Genomic DNA, 13,694 nt, shown 5'->3' with positions numbered 1-13,694 from the left:
TTTCGAACCGAGATTACTGTAATTTAATATTGGGTGTTGCCGGAGGATAAAAAAGCTCAATTCGAAGAAATATAAATTCAGGTTCATGTTTGGAAAGAACAATGATGACGCTCCATATAAGCTCTCTTAAAGGGGATTATTATCAGTCAAGATATTCTGATCACGCAAGGAATAAGAGGAGGAGCTTAGTACTTTCATAAAAGAAACCATGGTAATTGTTCTTATTTACTGCAATACAGACCGTATAGAAAGATCGGCCCGGCCGAACTTAACTCCGTTCTTACTTGTTTTCAAATTAATTGGCTGCAAACATCCCTCCAAAAAACTGCAGATCCATGAGAAATTATTGGCCACATTTTGCAGTTCTGCCCTGTCAAATTTATGGCCTTTTACACAAGTTACATATTTTGTTTTGTTTATAAATAAAAAATTAATCATTTTTATTAAAAACTAAAATTGACAATGGATGAAATCAAATTTAAACAATAATAAATGAGATGTGTATGTATGTGTATAATTGCATGGAGATTCAATGGTGGTGGGGTAATGCAACTTATAGTAATGTAGTATTTAAACTATGTATTGTATAAAAATACGCATATATTGGAAATACTAAAAATAAATTAAAATTATATTAAAAATACTCATGTTCTCCAGGAATCTAGATTTTTTAAATTATTATTTTTCACAGCGCAATCGTAAATATCAAAAGTCGCAGCATTAGAAGCAAAAAAACATTAAGGTAAATTACAACCAACTTGTGTTGCCACTTTAGCTGCAACATCACCGGCCATTCGAACACATTCACCCAACGGGCGTTTCTCCAACCAAGCATGCAGGAATGCTGCCGCAAATGCATCACCACAGCCCGTTGTATCGACAATTTTTTCAACACGTGGAACTTTGAAATTTTCAAAAGTTATCTCTCCCGGTGGCGAGAACTCATCTTGATAATTTGTTATCAGTGTTACACCCTCCGCTCCCTTGGTCATAATCAGTATTTTGGGTGTTTGACTTTGTTTTAGTAGATCCTGAGCCAAATCATCCATACTGTGGGCACCCCAACATTCTCGGAATGTCTCAAATTCGTCCTTGTTGCCAAATATGAAAAACGCATTCTTGGCCAAGTACAACATGTGTTCATATTGTGTTTGGACAATATATGGAGCACTTAGATTCACCGCCAGTCGCCGTCTTCCGCGTATATAATTACGTACCACATAGCTGACCACTTCCTCTCGATGCGGCACAAAAAAGCCCTCAATATAAAATATTTGTTTGTTACCGGCATTGCGTAGGAAAAATGCCTTCTCTTCTTGTTCAATTTTACGCAAAAAGTTTTCAGAGAATTTCGATGATGCTGCAATATTGGCATACAATGCCAACGAATCTTTGTGTACCAGACAAATGCAACGGCCTGTAGGTGTATCGGCTACCCTTTGCAATCGGTAATTACTGTGAATGAAAAGAGAAATAATAAATTAGTAAAGTGCAACGTCATTCTTATAAATTTAAATACAATCAGACATAGAAACTCTCAGAAGACAAAGCACATTTAATTATGAGCAAATAGTGCGCTTGTTATTTACAGTCAGTCTGTCTTCATACTTAATTATTGTAGGAGTACATCATGGAAGATTACTAATTCCAAGTGCAGAATAATAGTGTCATAACACTTATTATGAATATTCTTGTTTACCGGTGAAAATTATAGCAATTGTCTACAATAGATTTATTATACAGTGGAACCCCGATAATTCGTAATCCATGGAACTGAATTATCGGGTTTATATACTCTACACCATAGTATGGAGGATATATTAAGCTTGTTTCTCTGTTTGTAAGTCGACGAGGATGTAACATGCGACCCCATAAAATATATGGGGATTTCTGAGTGAAACCGGACACTTTTTTAAAAAGAGGGTTTGATTTACTTTATTTTTTGCTGTGTTGATGCTGCTTATCAGCAAAACATTTCAGTATATTTTCAGATATTTTTTTTTTGACTATTGGTTTCATAGATATCGCGCCTTGAAATCTCGAATTATGTAAAAACTATGTGCAAAGAAATACTCATAACTTCTTTAATTATGAATAGACAACATCTTTTTTTACATTTTTTGTTGCTTTATCAGGTAATAAAAAATAGAAAAAAATTACACAGTGGGCTTGGATGCAATTCTCGCGAAATAATATTTAAAATCAATTTTTGTCAATGATTCTACTCTTTGATTTTCTTGATTTTTTTTTAACTTAACTACGATCAGTTACAATAATTTTAAGTTCTGTTTGGTAGTGGGATTCGAATGGATCCTATTTTCTCTAATTTTTTTACTAGACTAGACTAGAGCTCGGAAATTATATGAATGGGCATCCAAGCCATCCAAGCCAAATATTAAGGGTATATTTCACCTGAAGATGATTATTTAAATACGAAGGATTTTTTGAATTTGAAGCAAAACATATCGCAGGCGTAAAAAACTTCATTCAGCAATACCCACTAATGCCGGTGCAATAATTGCTAATCCACTTCCAAAATCCAAAAATGAAGAATTTTTTAAGATGTTAATAAATTTAACCTTTTATTTATTTATTATTTTTTTTTTGGTAAAACAAATTTTACACAGTGGTATATAAGAAAAAATTATTGACAAATTAAAAAAAAAATAGTAATTATTATTATAAGTTGGTTTTGGCCAAAAAGTTTGAGTCGATCTGGCTATGCGTATCCGTCCGTCCGTCTGTCCATCTAAACCTTGTAATCACGCTACAGGTCGCAATTTTGATCGGATCGTCACCAAATTTTGGGTGTTGGTGAGGGTCCCGGAGGTTAATGGGGGTCCCACAGAAGAAGAAGCCTATAGCTTTTGATGATGGTCGGATATCGCAATAGTAGGTAATGCATCCAATTCCTCAATTTTTTTGCAATCACGCTAAAAGTCGCAATTTTGATCGGATGGTCACGAAATTATGCTTATGCTTATGGGGGTCCCAAAGAGAAAGAGGCATATTATGTTCGGTGGCAGTCGGATTATTTCCCTAAAAGAAATGATTACCAGTGAAAAGCTTATACACTGGGGTAGTGGTGTAGGGTATCGCATGGTCCGCACCGTCCCGACTATAGCATTTGCTCACTTGTTTAATCATAGTTTATAGGACTTCATTAATTAATAATATTTTTATACAAAACAAATTCAAGAAAATCGAATCATTGATAAAAATTAATTCTAAATATTAAATCGCGAAAATTGCATCCAAGCCCACTGTGCAATTTTTTTTTCTATTTTATATTAGATAGCTGATAAAACAACAAAAATACAAAAAGTTTTTTTTCTATTTGAACCAATATTTGAACCAATATTGAATAAGTTATGAGTATTTCTTTGCATACAGTTTCTACGGAATTCGATATCTCTGGAACCGTTATTAACAAAAAAAAATATGAAAATATACTGAAATGTTTTGCTAATGAGCAGCACCAACTCAGCAAAAAATAAGGGACATCAAAAACCACTTTTTGAAAAAGTCTTCGATTTCACTCAGAAATCCCAATATACAATCATGATAGGGGTCGGATTCTGAGTCGATATAACCATGTCCGCCATATTTTTGCACCAGAGTGTATTTCAAGTTCGAATATAGGTTATATCAGTCTATGTTTTTGTATAGCCTCCACATAACGGTACCTCCGGATTTTAGGTATTTTGAGGATTTGAGCTAAACTTTGTTGATCGAAAAACACCTGCAATTTGGCATTTGTAAACATAGGTCTACGTTTTGGTATAGCCCCCATATAACGGTACCTCCCGATTTTAGGTTTACGCTTTTTGGGGATTTTTGCTAAGTTATTTGACCGAACTACCTGTAATTTAATATTTGAGGTTCATAGAGGACCCAAAACTGCTCCACCAAAGGTTGTCAATATATGTCTATTTTTGGGTATAGCCCCCATATAACAGTACCTCCTGATTTTAGGTATTTTGAGGATTTTAGCTGCATTTTTTGTCCGAACTAGCTGTAATTTGACATTTGAGGTTTCCGGTGGTCACAAAACTTCTCCAAAAAAATTTTCAACATAGGTCCGTGTTTTGGTATAGCCCCCATAGAACGGTACATACCGATTTTCGGTATTTTGAGGGTTTTAGCTACATTGTTTCCTCTCCGTTGGATCTATAACTTATTTTTGGCCAGAATTGTCGCTATAGGTCCTCGTTTTAGTATAGTCCATGTAGAACGGTACCCCCCGATTTTCGGTATTTTTTTAGGTTTTAGCCACACAATCTAACCGAAATGAAACCTAGTTCCAATATAAGTTATGTTGAAGGGTATAAAAAGTCCCACTTGTTCTACTCGTATGTGCCTGAACTAACTTTAAGTGAAGAATGCTTACACCTGAGAACTGTTTACGGATTCCAAAACTACAATGTTCATAGATGAGAAAAATAAAAAAAAAACTGGATGGATTTTTAAGTAAAAGTTCACATTTTAAGGTTTTTTTAGGTTTCACGATTTTGCTTGGAAACCGCAAGTCCTATGGAAATGGGACTAAATAATTCTCTACAAGATTGACCTTTTTTAGGTTTTACCATTTTTGAGATATAGAAGTTCACATTGGGACAATGAATGCACTGACTGCATCTTCTCCTTATAAAACAATATCATGCACGTTGCGCCTTAACTAACTTTAAATGAAAACCGCTTACACCTGGGAAGTTTTTGGGGAATCTGAAATAGCAATGTTAATAGATGAGAAAAATCCAAAAACAAGAAAAAATCAAGGTAGATATTTTTTAATAAATCGTTATTAAAGTTCACATTTTTAGTTTTTTTAGGTTTTCGGTATTTTGCCTGGAAACGGCAAATCCTATAGAAATGGGACTTAAGAAAATGTTGTAGAGAATTTTCACTTCTACAATATTTGGTTATTTCCATTTCAATAGGATTTGCGGTTTCCAAGCAAAATCCTGAAAACCTAAAAATGTGAACTTTGACCCCGATTTATTTAAAAAGCCCTCCAGCGATTTTTTTCTTTTGTTTTGTTTTTTTTTTTAATTTTTTGATTTTTCTCAACTATGAACATTGTAGTTTGGTGAATTATGTTTATATAGTGCAACAGTTTGATATGCTGTGGATCAAGTACCAGTATACGGTAAAAATTGTAATGAAGTGCCAACCTGAACTTAATCTGAGACATAATGAATAAAATGGGTTTTTGATATCACAATTTAACAACTTGCAAACAAATCTAATACTTGACAGATTGCATTATGCACGGTGCTTTAAAATAAATTTTGTTGAAAATAGGTATTGCACATTAATAAAAGATTTTTATATAATAAATATAATATAAGACAATAGCCTATTTATGAAAATTTTCACATATACATTATGATTTTGTGTTTGGCAACAAATTAGAATTGCAAATCACGTAAACATATAGACTTTTTTCGGATTAAATATATCATATATTTTAAAATAAAAATTTTCAATTGGAGGACAAAAAAAAACTTTCGGACATCGAAAAATATTTAGCCGGTGAAATGGACCAGTAAAATAAATTAGTGCTGATTTAGTAGATAATCTATAGGTACACAACTACAGTTTGTAAGGGGTTAGAATTTAAGACACGGAAGAAGGCTAACATTTTGGATGATGATCATATCATCAATTGTGGATCATAAATTTGTGTGGAAGCGTATTTTTTATTATTTGCACAACAATATTATCTCAACAATATTATATACAATATTACCCTTTCTTACTTGTTAAACATTGGCATACGAGTATGTACATATATAAATTGACACATTCAAGCATGTTCTTATTTACGCAGTGAAATCCATGTATACATGGAGTGCATTAATATTTCTGTGTCATCTGAACCTCTTTGTTTACCTTCGTTGTAAATAATAACAATAATGAAGTTTTTGGTTAACAGAAATTTGCATATGAAAGTACTTTTTTGTTTTAGCCTGAAAACGTTAAAGATGGGCTAGTGATGTGTAATAAAATGGTTAACTAAGTCATCCAATTAATAAAGAAAGGAATTTCAAATATCCACCATACACCATCCACACATTTAATGACTAATTACGAATTAAAAGCCTTTGTTTTTACGACAAATAATTAGTAATTTCAAAAATGTTTACAATCTGTTTGTCTAGAGTAGTCATGTGTTGCAGTAGTACTGATTCAACACTATATAAATATAATAAAAAAACTTTCCCAAAAATGAGTGGGAAACGTGAATACAGATAAAAAAAATGCAGCCATCATTAACCGGGCTTAAGATTTTATATGCTTTCTAGTTGTTTATTCGTATGACATTATATAAGGTGTCCAAATAAAAAGAAACAGAACTGTAAATACAAACTTAAAAATAGTAATTGGTTCATGTCAATGCATTATTATACCCCCAAATCCACTGTAGATCAGATTTTTGGAAAAAATAATGAATAAAATAATTTTTTTATTTTGTTTTTGAAAAATTAACGGTATAGCTCAGCTTTACGCCGGCTAAAGCATTGTTAAACGCATTCAGTTTGGTAGTAGGTAATTAAATTAATAAAAATATGTAAAAAAACTGAGTTAACCGAACTTCTATACTAGCCACTTCACTTCGATTGGAAAATGTCTAAAATCTTCAAGAATAATAATCTTAAAAATACATAATACCGAAAAATCGGGAGGTACCTTTCCATAAGGTCTATATAAAAACGTGGACCGATATAGCCCATACAAAATTATATAGCCCTATATATTACAGACGGACATGGTTATATGGAGTTAGAATTTTATACTGATCAAGAATATATCTGCTTTATAGGGTCTCCGACGAATAATTCGATAAATATTACTTCCGGTAACCTGGAGCCTCTTGTGTGATTCAAAATCAAGGGTTCTATCCTCCAAGAATAAAGATATAGCACTTAAAGTAAAGACTTCAATATTCTCACATAGAATGTATGGTTAATTTCAGCCGCGAAGTATAATCCAATTATCGTCGGTATATAGAGTAAGGACAAAGCAGGCCATTTCAGCAGCTATATTTGTCGATAATTACCAATGATTTTAGGTGCCTGTTCTGTTTATAGACCAAACTCCAATCAAAATATCATCGGTCCATTGTTTACTTAATATTTATAATAAACAGACGGACAAAACTAGATCTTTTAATCTTGTTGATATTGGACCAATATTTCGAGGAGTTACATGGTATATACTCTACACCACACTGAAATCAAGATAAAGCTCGCAATTCATTGTGATTTGTATGTAACATCGAAGTTTGAAACGCGGTTTTCTCAAAATGACATTTTGGAATGCGGAGCCAACTGTAGCTCGAAAACGGATGATCCGATTTTCATATGTTTTTTTGTGGAATTATTGTACTCAAGCGAGAGACTTTAAAAAAAATTTGACGGATTTATGGCGAAAAAACTATTATTATTATTTTTTTTTAAATCGAAATTTTGATTTTGACAATTCACAATTTTTTAGTTGGTATTTTTAATTCCCTTTCGCTTAAGTACAAGATTATTAGATTATTAATGATCCCACAAAAACATACGATGATAGGTTTATTCGTTTTCGAGCTACAGTGGGCACCGCAAACTGCTTTAGTAAAAACAGTGTTTCGGCCATTTGCAGGAACACTGTGCAATATTAAAAAAAAAAAAATCTGAAAGTAGCTCAAGGCGTGGTCTATCAGATGAAAACCAAATCTTCTATAAATAATGGTAGATTTCTTGTAAAAATTCATGAAAATGTAATTTTTAGTGCTCAATAAGTGGCTAGAACCTTCACGAAAAATTGTTAACATAGGTCCACATTTTGCTATAGCCCCCCACATGACTGTACATCCCGATTTTTGCTATTTTGAGGATTTCAGATTTTTTCATAAAAACAGTAACTCAATATTTAAGGTACCAAGAGGTTAGAAAATTTATCTACGGAAAATTGGCGCCATATGTACACATTTTTGAATTGCCGGTACTTTGAGGACTTTAGCTACATTTTTCGACCAAAATAGCCATTTGCCGTTTACGGTTTCTTGTAATTAAAAAACTTATCAACAAAAATTATAGACATACACTAGCGGTCATCTGAATAGGTTAGAATTTTTTTTCTTTTTATATGTTAAGGTATCTTCTGATGTGTTCGTATTACAGATCCATACTATTTAGTATTTGAGAGTCCTATCCTATGCCAACATTCCCAAGAAAAAACTTGACGGTGTTCCCATATTTTCGGAAAATATCCCAATTATAATAAAAAATGTACAAAAAAGTGTCAAATTTTTGCGATCATCAGAATAGGTTTGAATCAAATAAAATGGAAAAATTGTACTACCCATGCAAATATTGCGCAATTTTTTTGTTTAGTTTAGTAAAATGGAACATTCTGATAAATCCTACAACAAATTTGACCCGCTTTATTAGGAACGTGGGTTCAATTCTCAACATGGAAAAGTTACCAAGAACTTTCAGATAAAATCAAGAAATATTCAAACAAAAACGTTTTATAAACTTGCTTTAAATGACTTTTTGATTTCGTAAGATCCCTTCTGAGCTTCGAAAATTGTCTGAAAGCAAATACCAAGTGTAACCATATTATTAGGATCGATAAATTAGAAAGGTCATTGGTAATAGTTGGTATTTTAGTTCAAGTTTAATTTTTAACTATCCATGCAGTACAAATTTAAGTATTATCATGCTCACAAATCCACCATAGTGGACCACATGTATCATTGATGTTCGAAAATTGGTCTGGAAGAATGTTTCTTCGACGACAATAAAGTAGAAAATTGTAATTCAAATTTAACTCAAAGGGGCATGATATCGCCGACTTATAGGTTTAAAGTTAAAGGTACAGTGTATTAGTTCAATTGTTAAAAGAATCCATCATGCGTATCGGAAAACAAAATATGTATGTAAAGTATTGTAACGAACTTCACGGTTGTTAATGGTCGTTTTTTTTTGTAGTATGAAAAAAGAAAACATTTTGAAATTAAAAACTACTATCCCTGCAACATACGAGCCGAGTTTGCGACAAAGGTGGTTCAGGAACATCTTAGCAACATTTGGAGATCCTAACATTAAATTTTATATATTGCAATTCTGTTATTTTAGCCTAAAATGTTGATTCAAAAATGTAATATTAAATTTTTTAATAAGAAGAATATGCAATCGCTTTCTTTATTCACCGAATCAACCAAAAACATGGATTTTTATTATTAGGTTGTAACCCTAAAGTACATTATACATATTTATAAGCCGCAGTTGTGAAAACCAGTTGGTTCAAATTGGTGAAATATATCAGAACTTATAGTCTTGTTAAGGTTACCCTAAGTCGTACAACCAAAAACTACATTTTTCATGATTTTTTTCTAAGAAACTTCGAATCTCTTAAGCTACTTTCGGTAGTTTTTCGTTGAAAAAATATTTCATAGTTTTGTGACAATTGACCGGCTACAAAAAATTGATTTAAAAAAAGCGTTTTGAGGTGCCCTCTCTGCTGGAAATAGAATGGAGCAATCATCATATGTGGGATTATTAATGGCTATATTACACCATATGTTTATCGCATGTATGACATCAGCTGGTCAGTATACTCAAAGTGACCACACACATGTGAAAAAGCATATGGTGTAATATAACCATAAGTACGTAACAATATTTTCTTTAAACGAATTATAAAAATAGCATTAAAAATGGTGGACAATGAAAAGCAGAACTACGACTTTTAACCGAAAATAAGTCGTTTTCTGGGCATAAATCGGACAAAAAAATCCCTCGTTTAAAGACAATGTTTTGATGTACTTAAAAGGCCACAAAAAATTGGAGATCGGTTTATTTTCGAGCTAGAGTGGGCATATGATTGTATCGCCCGATATTATGTAAATTAACACTTATGGTTCCCTTTGGTCAACAAACTTTTCAACACGTTGGTATGGATCCATATAACTCCAGATTTGAGAGTGCAAGTGCAAGTTTTTAGCTACATTTTCTGAACGACTTACTTACTTACTTAGTTGGCCCATTACAGAACATTTGTTCCATAGACCGAACTAAGAAAAGATCTCCATTCCTCTCTGTTTTTCGATTGGCTTTTTGGAATACCGCGCCTTTTCATTTCTTCATCCACTTGTATGCTCCATCGAAGCTTAGGCCTGCCGATTCTGCGTGCACCGCCATGTGGCATGTATTCATACGCCTTTTTAGCGGGTTTATCATCGCTCATTCTCATGATATGGCCTAGCCAACGCAATCGTTGCATCTCGATACGTTTAACTATATTCATGTCTTTGTATAGCTGATATAGCTCGTGGTTCATACGACGTCGATATTCACCGTCAACGCAAATCGGCCCGTAGATCTTTCGAAGAATTTTCCTCTCAAACACACCAAACACTGCCTTATCTGCTTGCGCAAGTACCCATGCTTCGGAGCCATACATTAGTAGTATCAGCTTTTTGTGTTAGTGTTATTTTTGTTTGAGGAGATGTGGCTTTGTTTTTAAATTGCTTACTTAAACCATAGTAGAATCTGTTGGTCAATACAATTCTTCTTCTTATTTCACAACTGATGTTGTTTGTTGTGTTTATGGCAGTGCCGAGGTAGACGAAGTCTTTAACTACCTCAAAATTGTAGGTACCAACTTCCACAGTTGGTCCGAGCTCTATGGACGCTTTGCGCGTCGACACCATCAATTTGGTGTTTTCGCCGTTTACCTCCAGACCCACTTTCGCAGATTCTGCTTCGACCTTCCTAAAGGTATCTGAACGAATATGCTATAATTTGCCAATAGGTGTTGAAAGAGGCCAATTTCAAGCATTTTGAAGTTGTTATCTACATTTTGGGTCAGAATTGACTGTAATGTGGCATAGAGTCTTCAGTCTTTGAATATAACCCTACCATTTTCGATCAGAATTGGGTGTAATTTGTCATTAATGGATCCCAGAGGTCAAAAAATTGTGGACGTAGTGCAGCCCTCACAAATATATAAGTGTTCCGCCTTATGGTATTTCAAATGCTTAAGCTACATTTTCTGACCTGTAAATTGTCACTAAGAGTTCCCGGTGGTCAAAAAGCTTTCCCACTACAAATTGTGGACATATACAGGTACTTTCGTTAAAGAAACTCCATTTTAATTCAGAATATTTCATGGTGGAGAGTATAAAATGTTTGGCCGGCCCGAATTGAAAATGGGCTATATCGGCCTACGTTTTGATATAGCCCCCATAGCCTCATTTAGTCTTCGTTGGGGGTACAATACTTTCAATCTGAAATATGTTTGCATATAGCCCCCATAGAAAAGTACCTCCCGATTTTGGGGTATTTTAAAGGTTTTAGCCCTATTATCACACCGAAATGACTGAAATTTGGTAGTCTTCGTTGGGCATACAAAATTTTCCACCTGAAATTTGTGCTTCTACAACCCCAATAGAACGATACCTCCCGATTTTTAGTATTTTGAAGGTTTTAGCCTCATTATTACACCGAAATGGCTGAAATTTGGTATTTAGCCTTCGTTGGGGGTACAACACTTTCACCTGAAATTTGTTGGTATAGGTCCATGTCTTCATATAGCCCTCATAGAACGGTACCTCCCGATTTTCGGTATTTTGAATGTTGTGTGCTCAATATAACACCGATATGACTGAAATTTGGTATTTAGTCTTCGTTGGGGGTACACAATTTTCCACCTGAAATTTGTCGGTATAGGTGCTTCTACAACCCCAATAGAACGATACCCCCGATTCTTGGTATTTTCAACGTTTTTGCCTTATTATCACACCGAAATTGCTGAAATTTGGTAATAAGTCTTTGTTGATGGTATAAAACTCTCCACATGAAATTTGTCGGTATAGGTCCACGCCTTCATCTAGCCCCCATAGAAAGATACCATCCGATTTTTGGTATTTTTAATATTTTAACTTCATTAACACCCCGAAATAGTTGAAATTTAGAATTAGGTCTATGTTGAGGGTTCAAAGTTTTCCACCTGAAACTTGTCAATATAGGACGACGTTTTCATATAGCCCCCATAAAACTGTACCTCCCGATTTTCGGTATTTTGAAGGTTGTGTCCTCAAAATCAAATGGCTGAAATTTGGTCTTTAATCTTCGTAAAACTTTCCACCTAAAATTGGTCGGTATATGTCCTCGTCTTCATATAGCTCCCATAGAACGGTACCCTCCGATTTTCGTTGTTTTGAAAGTTTTAGCCACATTATTCAATCGGAATAACTGAAATTTGGTATTTAGTCTTCGCCAAAGGTACAAAACATGCCTTGCAAAAATATCGTCACATGATGACTCTTTTAAAGGGAATATTTATTATCAGTTAAGATATGCTACTCCTTTCCTTTCATAAACGAAAGGAAACAAATTGCTCCTATTTACTTTAATACACTTTGGCCCGGCCAAACTTAACGCCCTTCCTACTCGTTTTACCCGTTTCTTATAAAATCTTTAAAATTACAGTTTTGGTAAAAGGCCGTTCTAAATACATAAAGGTAAATGCTAGGTTATACTCGCAAAATATACGTTATATTGTACATTGACATTTTCAAATTTCAATATTACTTCGTTCCTGTGGTAGATACACAAAAACGATTTTACTTACATATTATCCATACCATCCTTTTTCAACAGATCCTCAACTATTACGGAATGTTTATCATCACCGACGGCACCAAAAAACATTGGCTCCGTGCCCAAACGTTTGAGTATACGAACTGTATTTAAAGCTGAACCACCCAAATGAGGATCTTGCTGTTGATTGCTGCAAAAAATTGGAAAATGAAGAGCAATTAAAACATCGCAAATGAAAGAATCAATGAAAGAAAACAAACACCACTCACTTATCGTCACTAATGGCCTCGGTTGCCACCTTTGTTAAGGTCTCCACATCTAGTTCAGCTCTGGTATTTAAAGATAATTTGTAACGTTCCAACAATTGGGTGTCTGTCAAATGGGCTGTCTGGTCTAGCAGAACATTGCCAAAGGCAACGACTTTGCGTGGTCTAAATAGAGTTGTTGTAGTTGTCATTTATTGTTTTGAGAACGCCAAACAGCCAACATAGCAAAAAGAAAAAAAGAAGACAACAAACCAAAAATTCAAACAAATGTTTCGTTATTACATCATTTGCAAACAACAAGAATGATTTAAAGGTGTTAAAGAAGCGGAAAAAACTTACATTGAGTCATTTGAGGAAAATCCCAAAGAACCAATCTCTTGAAAGTTAATACCCATAATACGGGCGTAAAGGCTTTGTAAATAATCCATTCTTAAAATATGTGGCGAAGATGAGGGTAACGGTAATTTCTTTATAAATCTTGGAAGGCTGCTTTTCATGAAGTTTTGCGAGAATTTGGTATTTGATTCTAATTTAACATTTAAAAAAGCGATAGGCATTTGGTTGGGCGGATATACAGTAACGATGAACGTTTTTGTAATAGCTTGTTGACGATTATTTGTTTAATCGATAATTCCAATTGGATTCTCTTGTTCTTTTACATGTATAGGAATCGGTGTTGTTGCTTTTGAAATTTCCTGATTTCCCGTTTCTAGGTTTTTCCGAACAGAATTTTATTTTATGAATGAATGAATTCTCACAAATATGAATGACATTATTTTTTCGAACAGAAAACACTTCATACTATTGTAGCACTGGTTGTTAACACAAC

At 33.8% G+C, this 13,694-nt stretch overlaps 1 protein-coding gene across 1 annotated transcript; it reads right to left on the bottom strand.

The window, feature by feature from the left end:
• Positions 1-405: 405 nt before the first annotated feature.
• Adk3 (Adenosine kinase 3) lies at positions 406-13,422 on the bottom strand. Its single transcript, XM_073956965.1, has 4 exons — positions 13,205-13,422; positions 12,869-13,030; positions 12,631-12,789; positions 406-1,455 (listed from the first exon to the last, which is right to left on the bottom strand). Exons 1-4 carry the CDS (start codon positions 13,420-13,422, stop codon positions 738-740), a joined length of 1,257 nt encoding a protein of 418 aa, XP_073813066.1. The 3' UTR covers positions 406-737.
• Positions 13,423-13,694: the final 272 nt, after the last annotated feature.

Source organism: Musca autumnalis, unplaced genomic scaffold, assembly GCF_047663935.1.
Source record: "Musca autumnalis isolate F117 unplaced genomic scaffold, ASM4766393v1 scaffold_5, whole genome shotgun sequence".
Classification (NCBI taxonomy): Eukaryota; Metazoa; Arthropoda; class Insecta; order Diptera; family Muscidae; genus Musca; species Musca autumnalis.
The sequence above is the reverse complement of the archived record's forward strand: the minus strand, read 5'-3'. Positions and strand labels throughout refer to the sequence as shown.